This window comes from Oryzias latipes, chromosome 9 (assembly GCF_053564925.1).
Source record: "Oryzias latipes strain Hd-rR chromosome 9, Olatipes_Hd-rR_3.1".
NCBI classification, from domain to species: Eukaryota; Metazoa; Chordata; class Actinopteri; order Beloniformes; family Adrianichthyidae; genus Oryzias; species Oryzias latipes.
In genome coordinates, this window is record NC_136245.1 from 28,277,784 (window position 1) to 28,295,770 (window position 17,987).

Sequence of the window (17,987 nt, forward strand, 5' to 3'; positions counted from 1 at the left end):
GTATGATGAATACTGAAGACCTCTCCGTTTTTAAGTGGGAAATCTTGCAGAACTGAAAAACTGTAACTGATTGGTTTACCATTGTGAAAGCTTTCTACATTGAATCATTCATGCTTTCAAACTGTTTTAAACTTCTGGTCACTCTTTTTATAATGTTCTAACAGATGACAAGCAATAATTTGGAATGAAAAATTACAATTTTGCAGAAATATAAACCTGAATGTTAACATCTACTCAACTTTTATTCACCAAGGGCTTTTTTTAAATAGAGATTACATTAACAGAAGTTTTAAAATGGACATAAGTTTTATTCACCAACACATCTACGACTTTAGCTCCAAAAATGGGATTACAAAAATTGGTTTGGATCTTTAGCCATTTATTTTTGGTCTTCTTATTGGTCTACTTTAATGAGATAAAGTTTCACACATGATAATAAACATTTTGGACGCTTTAGATACACTTTAGGTACACAAAAAACATCAAAAACAACAAACAGCAAAGAAGGATTTTCATCATTTATTGTTGAAAAAGAAGAGAAATAGATAAGAACTTAGAAACATCTGACAAGAGATGATAAATATTTTTACAATATTGTGCAAATAAGAAAAAAACTTTTTTGTCACCAAATACACACTTAATAAAGCCATGTTTTTCAGACAGTATCTGAAATGTTTGTATTCTGAATTTCATATTTAAACGTCAACAGATCTTTTCCCCATTCTGAAATGGATATTACCCCATTTACAAGTCTTTTTTTGGTTGACTTTTCTAATCTGGAGTGAAAAAAAATCAACCAAAAAGTCACAAATTGTCTTGCTTTGTCTTTGGAGCGAAACATTTGTTCAAGTAAAATGGTTTTAGTCAGAAACTGCAATAAGTCGGAACTGCTAAAGGTGAATGTATGTGTCAGGAATGTAACACAGATAATTATATAGATATATTTTTTCCTTTCAAATGGCTAAAACTCTTTACATTTATCTTTGAACAGGAAAAAAACAGAAATAAAGGGAGTGTCAAATCACTCAGTACCTTCAAACTTTTTTGATTTAAGTTAGGTGTTGGTAAACAGATTACTTCATGGTAAACGGTGGTGGACATCTGCAGGTTCTGGATCTCACTGCCACTACTTGAAGGAAGGTAAATTTGGCACTTTTATGCTGATGTCACCAATGTTGATGTTTCTGGGCATTTCCGGCAGGTTCATGTTCTTCACAGCGGATACAGCACGAGCGGGTGCTCCTGCAATACCGGCCTACGCACACAGACGACGCAGACACAAAACACACAAGAGGGTTGATAAGAAACTAAGCAGTGAAACAAAGAACCAAAAAGTAAATAAATAAAACACTAAACGGTGAATACAGGACGGACAGAGCTACACAAACACCTGGACGAGAAACTACTGCTTACAAAATGCAAAAGCACTGAGACAGACGACATGTGCAAACATACATTCAGATGCCTTGTAGCTTCTTATGCACATGCATTACTAACTTTTAGAAAAAATGAACATCACAACCAGAGCCAATTAAGAATCAACTGTGAGGACATGGTGTACAAGACTTCTTATCCACTAATTCAGAACTTTTGAGGACATTAGTTACAGAGACATATGCTCAGTAAAGGACCCTACTGGACTCTTCAGGACCAATAAGAGCAAGAGGGATAGGATTTGGTAAAGCAGAAAAATGGATCTGGACATGAAGATGGACGTTTATGTTTTGATAGATGCATGTAAAGAATGTATGTTTTGACTTTTTACAATACCGATAATTAAAAGTGATACTGTACCTTTACTGGGTTAAATGACCTCACAGAAACCTAAACATGACAGCATGTTTCTGTCTAAATGCATAGTTGGAACAGAGGAAAGAGAATGCTGCGCCATGTCCAGCTTTTGTTTACATAACTGAGAGGGCGGGAAGCCTATAGCAGCTAAACTGCTATAGGAAAATTATGCAATGCCCTCCAACAGTGAATGTCAATGGTGAAATGTAATACACAAAATTCAAGGGTATAAAGGTAGCTTGTCTGGAGCAAATTCACATCTGTGGAAACTGAATGAAATTAGTTTTTTTAGTCGAGTGTGAGCATACTTTGAAGAACCACTGCAGTTAGAGAGGTTCAAAATGAATCTTTATCGACAGACCCAAAAACATCCAAAATATATCCAATGGAATTGTGTTCATCTAAGATAGAGATAGAGATGTAGAGAAATTCTTTTTTGATCCCACATTGGGGAAATTCAATTGTTACAGCAGTTCAAAAAGAATGACAGCAATGTGCAAAAGAATGAGGGGTGTTCAAAATGTGCAAAAATAGGAAAAGTAAAAAAGTAAGTAATAACTTATGTACCCTGTTACGACAGAACATATGTTATGCGTAATAATAAAAGAAGAAATACAGTAAAATTATATTGACAAAAGATTTTTTTTTTTCAGAGGCAAATTGATTCCTGGGATTCCTATTTTTTTTCCAGCTTTATTCATGTCAGATGTATTGGGTTTAATTCCAACACTCTTTTAACCCAACATTATTTTTACTTTTTAGGGGCCTTTTTTTAATATCTCATTTTTCTAGACTTTTATGTGTGAAAGATATCATTCAAGGAGCCAGATAATTAACAGAATTAAACTAAGTGGAATAAAGGAAAATTTAATTTTTTTATTGTTTTTCATTTGATCAGAAATAAAGATAAACATTACGTGAAGATAAAGACCTACTAATGCCTCCCACTGATTTCAGGTAAAGCTATATGAACACTGCGAGTCGGTTGCAATCCTTAATTTTCACTTCAGCTTAAAGGCCCACTCTGATGAAAATTGTGTTTTGGGTGTTTTTAACATGTTCCTTTGGCATTTTTGTGATGAAGGAGGTCATGTATGAGCAAAACGAAGAATAAACTCAGATTTTTGAGTATTTCTTTTTTTTTTTATTCCCAATGATTAAAATAAAGTGTTTGATAACGAGCTTGTTCGTGATGTAGAAAATACGCCGGGTGGGTCACAAGCTACCATCGCTGATCCATGCTGATCCATCCACTTGTAGACGACAAGATCTACGTACGTCTCCATTTTGCTCATTCGAGCTGGTATCTGGCTCAAAATTATACAACTAAATAGCTCCAATATGTGTGTGAGGGGCTGTGAGCTCTTAGGGGAAGGAGGAGCGGCATTGCTCTGCTCCAATGGTCATGTCAACGACTCAGAAGACAATTTATAATGAACTACTGCAGCTCTGCAGACACTAGAAAATGACCCCATATTTAAAAAAATATTTAATCATAATCTGGGAACGCCTTTAAAATATATAGATCGGAGTGGGACTTAAATCAGATGAAATGGAGAGAAAAAAAAATGCCCCTTGGTGGTGAGAAAATGTAAGTGTTTGAAATAAAGACCACCTTCTTCTGTTATTGTGTTTGACAAACATGTTGCAGCTAAAATTTGCAACACGTCATGGAAGCTTAGAAAACTGCATGTTTGATTTTAAAAACAGTTTGAGCAGCTTATTTGTAAAAAAAAGAAAAAAGAAAAAAAGTATTTGTGTTGAGAGCCAACAGGAAAGATACTCTGCTGCACATGTAATGTCCAATAAGCTAAACATTAGGACACCTCAAAGTAGGACACTGGAAAGTGAGAAAAACAATTTCAGCTTGATTACTTTGAGTTTTTACTGGGTTTTTTTTATCCTGTATGTAAATTTTAAAAAGAACTTAATCTGATGTGGACAAATACATTTTGGATCTGGCAGTGAGGAGGGGATACTTCACTCATAAGATTTAAAAAGGTTAACCCGACATTAAAATGAAATCTTGCAGTGCTCCTGCCTACAAAGCATTAACACTAATCTACAGGATGTCAGTTTAGAATTTCTTATCAAGATTATTGTGTTTGGCACAATCAAATGCCTGAGTATTATCCTGTATTTTTGGATTTTAGAGAGAACCTGTAATATTTTTGGGTCTGTTGTGAAAGATTCCTTCTTCTTGTTAGTGGCATCCGTCTAGAATTGCATGGGGTGGGGGTGGGGGGCATGAGGAGAGACTCAAAGGGAAGCTAAGTTAGAGTTAGGGTGTTTGGTTGTAAATTTAGCAGTACCTGTGTCTACCTGTCCTGCCTGGTAGACTGAAAGATAAACGTCTGTAAAGAGAGAGAAGAATGGAAAGAACTGGACAGGGTCAGGAAAAAAGAGGAATGAGGAATGTTAAAGCAGGTTAAAGTAATAACAGTTTTATCTCCACAGAAAGTGATAGGACCCATCATATGCCACATCTGCAAACGTATTGCTGATACTTTCGCTCAATGCTGAAGTTTCTTTTGGTTCAAACACATTGCTACGAAAGATTCAGGTAAATATTAGATATGACGTCTGCCACTAAATTGGATTTTTTTGGTTATTGATGAGACTTGACAGACACTGTTCTATGAAAAGTGCCTGGTTCTGAGCGTTCTGTGGCCTACGATAGGTCCAGAAGGGAAGAGACAGAGCAGCTACGATGATACAAGAACAGTAAAAAAAAACTCTCCTTACACAATTTCTGTTCAACAAGAAGCTTTTGTCGGGTTAAAACAAACAGTGCAGCTCAGATTTTACAACTCTACAGTTAGCACACACAGCTGAACAGCCTCTAAAAAATCTAATAATACAAACATTGACTTTAAGCTTAGAAAAAACAGTGTTTTTTGGACTATAAGTCACACTTTTAGGAGGAATTTATTTAACAAAATACGGAAACAAAATCGGACATTTCATCTTGAAAGGCAAATCATAATAATGGAAGAGATAACAAATAATAGAATGAATATGTGCACGCTTCACTACCATAACCGTATTTAGCTCCATAAAACATAGGAGGAGTTGAATAAGTTTCTAGTATATTATCGCAGTAAATGAACAATTAATAAGATAACCGCAGCATGACAACAAGTCAGCTAAACCCTTTATATCACTTTAAATCCCTAAATCCTTTAAAGTCTTCATCTGTCAAGCTCGGAGTAAGACTGAGCGGCGTTTCTTCTGTGTTACGGTCAGTAGTAAATACTGACACACTTGCCTACAGTTCCCTCTAGCGGTTGATTTATAAAAAATCAAATGTAACTATTCTCCGAAAAATACGGTACACATTTTGTAAAGGGTCGTTTCTCAACAGGAAATAAAGTATTTGCAAAATGAATGTGCAGACATTACACAACGTGCTTGGACATATTTTTGACTCAGTTTATCGATCAGAGGCTCTAATCCACACTGAGCGTAGAAAAAGAAAACCATCATTTAGTGAAATTGTCTCTGGCTGTCTGTCTTTCCAATAGAGAAATGAAAGCGGATTTCTGACCGAAGCTGCATGGAAAACAAACAAATGTACTTGCAGAGCACAGATATCTGAGCGAAGACTTTGAAAATATCGGCTCAAGAAAAGAAAATCTAAATCTCCAAACTTTCCCCTCAACGTGATGAGTATGTAGCTGAATGTCATTCAATGGTAAGGAGGATTTAATGGTCACTGATTCTGGAGGTGAATTGATCTGTTTTTGTATATTTGGGTTAGAGTATAGGATCTACTGAGGTTTGAGCTGCGTTGAGAGCATAGAAGCAGTCAAAGAAGAGGCCAGAAAAGAGCACAAACACTTGAGAGAAGGTGGGGAGCATCCACAGAGTGACCAAGAGTAGCATGCAGAGTGCAGCGTACACACATGCCTGCATACTGTGCAACATTCCTCAGGGAGGCCGAGGAAAGAACAAAGTGACAGATAACCTCATACCTCAGCTTTCTCCATCTTGTTCTGGGCGTCCACCTGTGTGATGATTTCGTTCATGTTGGTCTCTAAGACCATTCCACCCATCACCATTTCAGCAAGAATATTGTGGACCTGCAGAAATAAACCCAAATTACAAATCATCAATCATTTAAAGTTTCTACAAGACTTCCCTGAGTTTCAGCTCGTTTCAAACAACACATTTTTTTTCAAACTTCCTTAATAAAATGAAAACAGGCTAAACTTCATTTTGGTTTAAAGGTTTCTCTATTTGTGGAGGCTCTAAAGCAGGTATGGTATTTATGGTTGACTCAAAAGTTCCTGCAGTTGCGAAACAGAAAGTCATCAGATAATAACAGGCAATAATAACTACGGGAAATTATTACAAAGAAAAAGGGTCAAAGGGATTGGTAGGCTGAAACAAACAGTCTAATAAACGTGTTACATCACAGAGAGGTGAAAGATTTTCCTACCTTGTCTACATGGAAAATTAAGTCAAGTTCACAGACGTTTTCAAAGCATTTGTCCAACGTTTCTACAAATACCTGACAAACAAAGGGAACAGTTAGAGAGAAGATAACTAAAGAGTATACATTCTTCTGAAAGTCCGATTTATTTTACCTGGATTAAGTCTAAAATGCCTAATTCGCTCTCTGAAGAGTCGACACAAAACACAAAGTACAGCGTGGCATAGTGTCTATAGATCAGCTTGTAGTCCGAACCCCCGATCAGCCTGGAACACAGAAAGAACACGATGACAGCGAAGGGAAAATATCTAGCAAACATTCTTGACGGCACATTTCCTGAAACTCTCTTCAGGTTTTATCACCATCTCTTGGAAAAGAGCATAAAATAGGTAATATTCTTTAAAACAAGCAGAAAAAAAAAACACTCTTATCAAAAGCCCAACCTAGTATAATAAGGTACCGTAAACATGTTACGACAGAATTTTGAGGGAGCAAAAAAAAACAGGATGTTTTCAGTCAGGCGTATAAAGATTGCCCACAATATATCCGAATAGCTGGAGATAAGACGGGAAGAGATAAAGCTTGTAACTGGGTTGGACAAGAGCTCCTCAACTGTTTTCTTCTCTCACAAAAAGACTTGTAACTTTTGAGAACTCACTAAAGAGAAAATCCAGTGTTTTTTGGAGTATTTGTTTGCTAAACCTATGTTTTTTTATTTATTATTAAGTGTTTATATAATTTGTCTGAAGTTTTTCATTTTATTATAAAGAGAGAGCAAGAAAAGAAAAAAGCTTTTAAGCCAACAAAGCAAAGCGTTGCAACTCAGATTCTTGTAGACCCACTCTGATCATCTTTTAATCTGTTGTTAAAGCGTTCCCAGTGAGAGTGGTCTTTTCATTATGATTATGCCGTTTTCTAGGACATAGTTTCAGCAGAGCGGCAGGAGTTCACCCCAACCTAACATGATCGGTGCAACAACAAAGGGAGAGAAGTATTGGAGATGTCCAGTTCTGAGCCAGATAACAGCTCAGACGAGGAAAACAAAGATGTACATGGATCTATTCATCTACAAGAGGATGCATCAGAATGAAGTGGAGCAGTCGTATTTTCTACATCACAACTACAGTGTTCCTCCGCCAATTCGGGTTTCAATATTCGCTGTTTCACGTGTTCGCAGATTCCTTTTTTTTTTTTTTTAATCACGTGACTCCTCTGGTTCGTCACAAAAGCTCAGACAACTCAAGATGCTTGTATGAGACTTGTGCTGCGGGAATTTCTAAGGAGGGGAGCGGGGAGATGAAGAGCCAGCTGGCCAGTCGGCCTCCCCCCGGCTGCGGAAGAATATTTCCCAGCGAGCAACAGCTGGTTCCAGAATCGCTATAACCAAAGTTTGTGCCCCAATGGCATCAGCTGACTCAAAAGCAGCTTGAAAATATCCTAATACGCTGAGGAAGTATAATTATCATCTGGATGAATGAATGATGGATGAAACCAACCTCTTCTGGAAGAAGATGCCCTTTGGCACTTAAGGAAGTACGGGCTCCTGCTTTCTAGGCATAGAGAAACAGACTGGCACTCCTAATGTGCATTATAAAGTACGCTACAGTACAGTCTATTACTCTGAATGACTAAAAAAACCATGTTGAGCAACGTTCTTTAATAAATGTTTCACAGAGTATCAGAAATGTTTCAGAAGGGTTTTTGATGAGTTAAGATTGCAGCATATTGGCGGAAGTCTCTGGTCCCTAACCTCCACGAATACGCGGAGAAAACTGTTCAATCTTTTTCAAACAGCATCTTTTTCATCTGCTCCCGATTCACAGCAATTTGAATTAACAAATACTCAAAGATACAATTTTACGCCCAATGATCTTAATATATGTCCATCATTAGAAAAATGCTACAATAACATTTAAAACACCATAAAAAAATCCTCAGAGTGGGTCTTTAACTTTTTTTTTAAAACAGCATTTTGAAGATTATGTTCCTTTGCTCCTTTTTCATTTCCACATCCTGGCATCGCAGAACTTACATTCCTCCTTCTAAGAAATTGCAGACGTTTTCATCTCTTTTTGAGACCAAGTGGAAGGTTTCCCTTATGATCTGCTGCTCCGTGTCTTCATTCTGCAAGATAAAATGGATAAATAGGCAACATAAACAACAAAATAGACAATAAATAAATCTTGTTCATGTATAAAACCTTGTTCATTTGCATAAAGCCAGACCGAGCTGGAAAAAGAACATGTCACTCGAGTTTTTTCTGCAACTTGTTTAAATCACCAGTTATCATCCAGTCAGACAGAAAGCAGGAATTATGACAAGCTGACACAATGAATAAAGGAGCTAAAGGCATTTCTGTTTGACCTTCTGAAAAGGTTTATAACATTATAAAAATGGAGATAAAAGCACAAAATAAACTTACAGGGAATATATTGCTAAAGTGATATTTATTTCGAAAACTCAACAGTGAGGCCGTCGGCTGCTAATGTCCTCTCAAAGCCTTTATGAGCTATTATTTTCTCCTTTGGCTCACCACTGGAGAAAGAGCTGTGCTCGCTGCAGATGCCTGCAAGTCTAAAGACACCATGTGACACTTGGCATGAGACCTGCAGCTTTAGCCGTCCTCACAGTTTCATGACACCAGCCAGCGCAGCAGTGAGGCTGCTGCAGCAGCACACACATGAACCCTGAACTACTTTTGTTGGTTTTGCTAGTCTTTAATTGAGTCGGAGTCAGGTGATCTATGATAAACAGCTGGTTTTCTGCAATCTATAACTGAAACACACGTCAGCTTATTTAATTTGTTTTTAGTTTTTTTCTGGCTGAACAATTTGTTAAAACTGTGAACAAATGCTTTAAACACTAATGCCTCTCATAGGTTGGCAGTTATAGCTTCTCGGACGGGAATTAAGAGTCATTCAATATCAGGTTTACATGCAACTAATTCATTATTCATGGCCTTTCCTTCATTCCTGTGAGTAAAAAGGAGACACTACCATTCAGCTTAATATGGTAGTGTTTTATAAAGTTTGTTTCCATGGTAATACACTGCTAAGAAATAGAAAAAGATGCATTCTTAGCATGTTGCCTTGTAAACTCATTTGAACACAACAGCAACAATGTATTAGAAGCCTAGCAAAATGTAATTTAGACCTTTATGGGTGGAAACATTGTGTTTGGACGAGATAATGGAAAGATAATGCTTTCAACTTTACTGTTTTAATTAGTTTTGCTCTGCCCATCTAGAAACTATTCCCTTTATGGTTTAGTTTAATGGCTGATGCAACCAAACTGATTGTACCAGAATGCATTTACAGTTCGATCACAACATGTGAGCATTTTCTATGGTCTGTGCCTGCACAGCGACTTCAGCAAACCAAACAACAAATGTTGAACAGCTCATTGTAGTGACCATGTGAAATATTATATCCCAGCAGCCACTAAGCCAACACCTCAGCCTGGAATATGGCAGATGGCGATTGTGCAGCTCGCGTGTAATCCGATCAATTTGCAATGATCCTTCTGAAATACAAGCAAATGTAGGTCTGTCTGTATTAAGCAAATCAAATAACTTATCCATGTTAATAATTTGATTTGAAATGCTCCACGTCAGTCAGATTTCTCTGGTAAAAGCTGTGTTTACAGGGTGGTACGGCTGTTCAAACAACCCTCTGTGCCTCCTGTGCACCGCCTGGAGTCTCATAAAACATGCAATCCACTGTTGCTAACAGGATTTTTTCAAATTAGGTCTGAAGATTCGTCACCCCCTTTTTTTTTTTTTTTGCAACTTACAGCTATTTCTATACTTTTTATAAAGCAACAACATTTTCTGTGTTGTGCACAGCAAACTTAAACATGTAATTTGTTAGAACAAGCTTATTTTTGTGTCGTTAATAGTCAGAAAATTGAAAGAGACCTAAATCTCTGTTGATCTGCAGCATCAAAAAAACAGAAAAAACAAGGACATCTACTTTGATTAAAGCAATTGCTTTCTCTGTGGTATCTAATGGCCAACCTCTTGATGTTGTAATATTCATGTACAGGTTGCACAAAGATCTTAATCCACTTATGGGATCAAGCGGACATGGCTTGTTTTTGATGAATTACCATGTAAATCTATCATTTCAAATCACTGCTGCCTGATTTCTACAGACTACAGAGATGCAAGGTTAAAGGGAACACGAGTTGCTCACAAGGAAGTGGTTTCAGTCATGTGACACACACACAATAAACTTAGTTACTAATGATGATGATCATCACCAAAACTGAGTCAGGGTGAAAACCCGCGAGACGAGGAGAAAGGAGATTCTGTTCGCACGAGCCCGAATGTGAAACCTTCGCTCGTTTAATAAATTATTCATATTTCAAAAGGAACATCTTGGATTATATATACGCGGACTTTACGTCTGAAGAATTTTACAAGAGCGCTGCTAAAGCGGAAACAGCGATTTGACCGTTTCCGTTCATCATCATTTTCATTTACAGCCATAAAGGAGTCAAAACAATACAAAATGTGTACATTTTATTGGCTAACCCGTAGCCTTAATAATTAAACAATTACACAGAAAAGGTTTCGCTAAAATGAGGGCGTCAAAAACCTTTTTTATGACATACAGCAAGCTGTTGTTACTCACATAATGCTCGTAGAATTTAGAAAGTCTTGGTTTCCCGTGGTTGTTAAAAATTAAAATGGCTTTAATCATGATTGTAGCTAAAACGAAACAGGTGGAGACGTTTATCGTTGACTGCTGTTCGTCAACTCAGAAAAACCCAGGATTTCAAGCTAAAATATCCCGTCTGGATGTGAAGTTAGGACGGGTTAGGCTTCGACTTGCAAGTCGCTACTCCTCCATCGTCTCTGTACGGAAATATTCCACGTCAAAGGACCAGTCATCTTCCTTCGTCCTGTGTCTACAGGAGCCGCAATAGGCCAAAATTCTGTCGTCTGTGACTTAAAGCGGTGTGTGTGTTTTTTAAAGGAAGTTACCTGTACTTTTTATTATTTTAACATTTTTCTTTGAAGATATTTTTAAACACACTTCCTGAAAAAAAGCAGATTTTTTTCTACATTTTTGCTTTAATATTATTATTGACCCTGCTTTAGTTTAGATGACACCTTTCCAAAAATGTTTACACGTTCAGATAAATAAATAAAAATACATGATTTTAAAAAATGATATTCCCAGGGATTTGCTGGAATTTAATCTTTGTTTTTTTAAGTGCTTCTTTGTTTTACAACTGCCAACCCCTTTTACATCCTTTATATCTTTTCATTTCTCTATAAAAGCAAAAACAACAGATTTTACACAAGTAGATGAAATGAAAGGGAACAGAAAGAAGAACTTACTTGTCTGCCTCTTTTACATTCTGAAAAGAAAGCCCCAAAATAAAATACATATATATATATATATATATATATATATATATATATATATATATATATATATATATATATATATATATATATATATATATATATATATAAATAATATGAAAATAAATTATTTTTTTAAAAAGGTACTGTGTTTAAACTTGTCTGTAACACAGCGTGTATGTAGTATGCTTGCGGTTTATATCACGACATTAAGTTTAGAAAAACACAAACAACTTTGTGTCTTACTTCCAAAATCAGTCAAAATTAAGCAACAAGGTTCAAAGATTGTATTTTTAAAGCAATTCATTTCTAACTAGTTTTTGCAGGTGATTTGTAATAGTTGTCTTAAAATGATTATTTGTGCATTTTTTATCTATTGTTCTTGACAGCATGTTCTCATATACAGTCAATGATTTAAACACATCTTTTGTTTGTTTTTGTTGTGAATTTTCACAATGAGAAAAAGCTCACATCCTTTTAAACTAGGTTGTCTTATTTAAATCTGCATATTGAGTGGCAGATAAAACTGATGTGCTTTATGCATTGATTTTGAAATACTTTGATCAACTGTGTCTTTGAATTTCATTATTTTTAATTGACTGATTAATGGATTGGGCGGAACTAATAACTGCCAGAGATAATTCTTATTTCTTTTTTTGTTGCATAAAGGTTGAACTTAAGTATATGTTTTAGATCAGTTTCCGCAAATTTCAGTACAGTAATTTATTTATGGAACTATCAAGGAGTTACACTACAAAGACATGCTCTGTCATCCAGAGCTGACTAACATTTACTGGTATGTAAAACTGCAGTTGCTTTTTTTGTTTTGAGGTTATTGATATGGGATTTCATTTTAGAATTTTCATTAAATTTTTTTTGCTATGTTTTTGTTTCCTACTTTTAATTTTTTGTACAGTTCCTTGCAGCGGCTTTGTGTAAAAAATATTAAATTTGTGAAAAATAAACTGTTTTGCATTTGTTAGAAGGTACAAGACAAAAAAATTCAACAAAGAATGCATTATTTAAAAAACAAATACTGATTTTGGTATACCAAAGGTGACAGAGAGGCTGTGAACAAACACAAGCAGACCTCACAAAGAAGACCAACAGACGTGTCTTACCCTACGCTTTCATCAGTGTGTCTTATCACTTCATTTGTGCAGCTCTTTGATGATGGTCATTCCATAGATAACTGTTGACCAGCTAACTACATTATGCAATTCGGAAGACAACCATAAAAGTCAACAACAATCAAACACACAACAATGCTCAACAACCAGTTGAATCACAACAGTCAGCTTGTTTATATGATCATTTGTTCAAGTTTATGTAAATGATCTGTTTACACTTTAGGATATTTTTCCTTCAATCCTCAAAACCAAAAATCTTTCAAAAAGACATCAAGTTTGAAAAAAGTCATTAACATGTTTTGTATTTTCCTTTTTTTTCCTCCCTCTTTAAACTAAAAAAAAAATTAAAATGAAAAAAATGTCAATTATCTGGAAGAAATCAAATTATAAAAACATTATTTTTAGGCTAAGACGTTGTTTCTTAGAACACTATGCAAAGTTGTACATTTCTGTGATTTACCTTTTGCTTTTTAAGACACAAATAAAAATTTGCATTGAGCTCAGCATGTTTTAATTGATAAATATAATTTCATACATGCAGCATCTGTTTTTCATCCAATTATTAGTAATTTAGCAGCAATAGAACAAAACAAAAGTTTAAAGAACAACATGAGAAATGGATGCTGCGTCAAGATAATCAAACAGGGTATCTGTTAACATCAGCTTTTGTTAGCCTGATTATTGTCTGCTTTAGAGACGTGTATGTAAAAATAATTTTCTGCAAAAAAAAAGTTTTTTTCCCTGCTAATGTCAGAAAATGCTCAGAAAAATATCAAACTCCAGGGGCTTTGTAGACCCTAACAGCTGTCATGGAGCATAAATGACATGAATTCCATGACAAAGCAAATACAATGTGGAAAAAACGAACACGTGGAGTCATTTTTTCAGGGGAATTGTCAGGAAATGTTGAAGTAAAAATGGGAGCAGAAGTGAGGCTTGGCAAAAAAAAAAACATCTAAAAATGGAACAATTTCTTTTGTACTGGCAACAAAAAGTAAAGATGCTGATGTTTTTCTTTGCCAAAACAGACCAACAAATCAAGCAAGACAGTCAAGCTCGGGTTTGTGTTGGACAAAACTTGGACACGGTGCAGTCACTGACATGACCATGAACTCCTCAGTGGACCAAAACATTCCACAGACTAAAACATGAGGCCATCTGTTCTAGAGCCACACAGTTTGGTCCAAAACTAGGTCAGTCAACAAGGGAATGATCCAAAAGATTGTTCCAGACCAAAGCCAGCCTTCTAAAGTTCTCTTGTAAAACATCAGAGTGAACTTGATGTACAGAACCTGTCACTTCTGCAAAGTATGTCTATATATATAACAGTACAAAAGCAATGGCAAGTATGGTAATATTGAGTTGGCTAAAAAGTAACACAAGATAGTAAATTGAAGAAACATGGAAATTCATTTGTCAGATGTGAGTCAGCTGATGTCTTGCTTCCCCCACACATTTATTTCCCATTTACATTAACTCCACCCACTCAAAACCTCAATTGCTCAGTAGTTCTGGCATAACGTATGAGGAGAAATTAGGATGGGGTTGGATCATTGAAAAGTTGAGAAAATTTCAAAATAAAAGCTGCAACAAATATGTACTTGAGGTCATTTTAATTCCCACGGCCCTAAATGTAACACATTTCTAAAGAGATTTGCACAATCTAAGGTCTACAAATTTCAATTAATTGCATATAAGAGAATCAGACAATATTTCTGTAAAGCCGGTAACACTTGGATTAGGAACTGCATGAAGATGTACAAACTTTTAATAAATTGGAGGTTGGATATTGCCCAAAGGCTTTTCTGGGTTTTTGTTTTTATGCCAAATCCAAAAATGTGTCTTGCCTGTGCAGAGGTTGCATGTTCTTCCTAGTCTGGTGTAGGATTACTCAGGCTCCCTTTCTCAGTTCAAAACATGCTTCAGGGTGTTTGGTCCTTTCAAATTGCCCTTTGGAGTTAGTGTGAGATGTTGTCCCTTTGATGCCCTGTGATTGAATACTGACCTTTGCTGGGCTGACCTTGTTTTTTGCCTTATTGACAGCCGGATAAAGGCTTGGGTATAAGTACAGAGTGTGGATATTTCTTGATTTTGATTTTTGAAGTCTTTTTTTATATGCTATTAAAAAACTTGTTTTTTTCTTCAAATTTTCATTTCAAAGGGTATAGTTTCTTCGGTAAACTGTGTTTGCCCTGGCCTGGGTGGCGGTCTTGGTCGCCCGGGGGGCGGTTGTTCCCTGCCTGTTCCCGTGTGGCGTTGGGGGAATTCCGGCTGCCGCTGCTGCTGCGGCGGGGGTATGGGTGTGGGGGTGGCTGGGCGCTCCTCCTCCTTCTTTTCACATTCCACCATCCATTTTAGAAGAACATAAACACTCACCTGAGCACAGGTGTTAGCTCACCTTTGCACTAATAGTTTGCATGATTGAATGAATGAAAGATTTCACACTAGTTGGTTTAAAGGCATAGGTATGCGTTCGTGAACACTATCTGTTTTGTGTGCATGTTGACATGTGGACATTTTTGCGGCTAGCAGGTGTGTTGATAATATTTGAGTGTGTGTGAACAGGCCCCGCCCTTTTTGTACTACATTTGAACCGTACCGTGACGATAAACAACCAGTAAGCCTGTCTGCTCTATGCTGCTTCATGGTCTTACCCCCCTTCCCCTCCTATTATCACCCTCCTACCCCCCCCCCCCCCTCTCTAACGTCCCTCTCTCTTCTTCCCCTCTTTCCTTTTCCGTCCGGTCCAACACCAAAGATTTTCAAACATGATTGAAATTAATAAATTTTGGCCTCAATTACAAAAGGGGTTTATTCAGACATACCTTTGGTTTGTCTGAAGATTAATAACCCCTCTTGTTAAAGTAAAATATGTCCAACACAAGAGGCCCTCAGCTCTCATCTGTTTGCCTAGCTGTTGGACAGGACAAGTTAAAAAAAAAAAAATAAATAAAAAAAAAAAAATAAACTGTGTTTGCAATTAACATTTACTGATGAAACTAACCTCTCTTACTGTAACTATGTTTGTGCAAGCTGTTACTGTAAATTTTAAAGAAATTCAAATTATCAATGCTTAATTTACATTTCTTTAAAATTAAAATGTTAACTCAAGGTGCTATCAATTTCAAAGATCCCAAATCTAGACCGTTTATTAAAACTCAATATCAGAAATAGCTTTTTAAAAGAGAGGTGCTGAACGTGTAAGCAGGGATTTGGACTTTTACAGTTCACAGTGGAAGTTTCTATCAGTCAAGTGTTTTATTTAGCTCTATCACTTTTTTATAGTTGTGTTTTAGTGCAGATCTATGTGGATTAAATTATTATTTCAAGGGTTTCATTTTTACATCAACTTCAATTTATCTAATAATGTTGCTATGTATCCACAAGGGGGCATACTTGAGCGTACAACACAATTGTCACAGCTTGTTCTTATAATAATGCCACATCTAACTCAAGCTACTAGAAAACAAACAAGTAAGCAAAAAGAACATTTATACCATACATTTCTTTTGCTTTTACTGATTATTTATTTTTTAATTCTATTAGTTTTTTTGTGTGCCTTTACTACATATTCTATTAATAATATGTCAAACTGTTTTTTTTACTCCCATTTTTTTAAAATTGCATTCGTTTTTAATAAATCCTCTTCACACACAAATGTTTGACATTACCTAAAGTATGGCTTCAAATTATGAGGTTCCATTTGTATGAGGTTCCGTTTGTGCAAATGGAACCTCATACTGAAATACCAATAAACTCTTGAAAAAATGCTCAGAAAAAACTAGAATTATGCAAATGTCCCATCTTGCATTTGGGGGTGTGGTAAAAATGTTGTAGTAAAAATCTTATGTATGCTGGTTTTAAATATTAGTTTTTTTACTAAAATGTGAGGCAAAAATGAGGATGACATTGGTCTAAATGGCATATTTGTTAAAGTTCAATTACACATAAACACAAACGCATTTATATGTGATGAAAAAAAGTGTTCTTGTTTTTATTTTTGTTTTAAATGTCATTTTTTTAAATTGGGACCTTTCTCTTGTGGTCATATAAGCTGTCAAAGACAAAAAACAGTCTAATTTGATTTATATTTTTTTAAAAAACGGAATGCAAAGTAACAGACATCTCCCACCGTCAGGAAATGAATGTTTTGATGAGTTAATTAAAAAGAAAAAAAACTTTCACCATTCAGTGTATGAATAATTAAATGAATAAAAAGCCTTAAGTGTAAATGGCCTGAGACATTAAGAAGCATTAAGAAGATCTAGACAAAACGTTGCAATCTGAGGTAATTATTGGTTCCCGATAGGAAACTCCAAAGAGAAGTGTCTATAAATATTCTCACTCATTCGGGTCACTTTGTCTGCTCTTTAATTTAGGTGTTTTTCTGCTCTATTGGGTTGCTACAAAAGTTCAGGTCCAAATAAAATTAACATTTTCACAGATCCCACTTTTATTTTAATTATAATTACTATGTTATTTTTCAGTTTTCTGGCAATAAGTTCATTGCCTGTTGGTTGTTTTTACTTAAATGTAAACCTTTTTCTTAAGTCAAGTTATATGCTTGACACATATTTAACTTTTAATTCTGCTCAAATTTATAATTGTTATTTGTAGTATTGCATAAGCATTTTTTATTGCACTATTAGGAAGCATCTGGAATGCCCTACTGTTCAGCCTGTAAAACATAATCATAAGGTTTATTGTTTCATGTGTCCCAGACTGAGGTTCATGCCAGGGGTTGGGGCTGGAAAACATCTGGGACTGATGATGTGGCAGCTGAGAGCGAAACTTTTTTAAAGAAAGTTCTCCACTTTCCATGCTGCTGGTTAGACGCCTCCTCACCCACACAGGATAATAACATTTGTCAAATGTCGGGTAAAAAAAGCTTTATGCTTCACTATTCTTACAGATCTGATAAAAATGCAGTTAGTTGCATAATTTAATTGAATGAATAAATACGTTCTGAACTTCTAATTATGATTTTAAAAAAATATTGGTATTTTTTAAATAGAAGTGGCACCAATAAAAGTAGTTTTTTTTTCAGCATTTTATTTCCATTTGAAATATTTTTTGCATTTCACCGACGCAGAACTCCAGACAATAAACACAGAGTGAACATTTTGTTCTCACCTCACTTAACCAGCAATTAACTCTTTTTCACAATAAGAGCTTTTATCGCTGTGGAGGACACAAAGAACTGTGAGAGGCTGACATGTTTGTGTTTCCGAGTGATTTACAGTTGAAGGAAGAAGAA

The 17,987-nt window shown here is 35.8% G+C and overlaps 1 protein-coding gene across 2 annotated transcripts; it reads right to left on the reverse strand.

The window, feature by feature from the left end:
• Nucleotides 1–504: 504 nt before the first annotated feature.
• On the reverse strand, nt 505–11,176 carry ap3s1 (adaptor related protein complex 3 subunit sigma 1). 2 transcript variants are annotated; one of them, XM_020705782.3, is made up of 7 exons: nt 10,861–11,175; nt 8,259–8,350; nt 6,381–6,492; nt 6,233–6,304; nt 5,766–5,873; nt 4,104–4,145; nt 505–1,255 (listed from the first exon to the last, which is right to left on the reverse strand). In XM_020705782.3, exons 1-6 carry the CDS (start codon nt 10,927–10,929, stop codon nt 4,110–4,112), a joined length of 489 nt encoding a protein of 162 aa, XP_020561441.1. In that variant the 5' UTR covers nt 10,930–11,175; the 3' UTR covers nt 505–1,255; nt 4,104–4,109. The 2 variants fall into 2 exon arrangements, with proteins under 2 accessions (XP_020561441.1, XP_004072248.1); XM_004072200.5 differs by lacking the exon at nt 4,104–4,145 and having other exon boundaries at nt 10,861–11,176.
• Between the last annotated feature and the right edge of the window lie 6,811 nt (nt 11,177–17,987).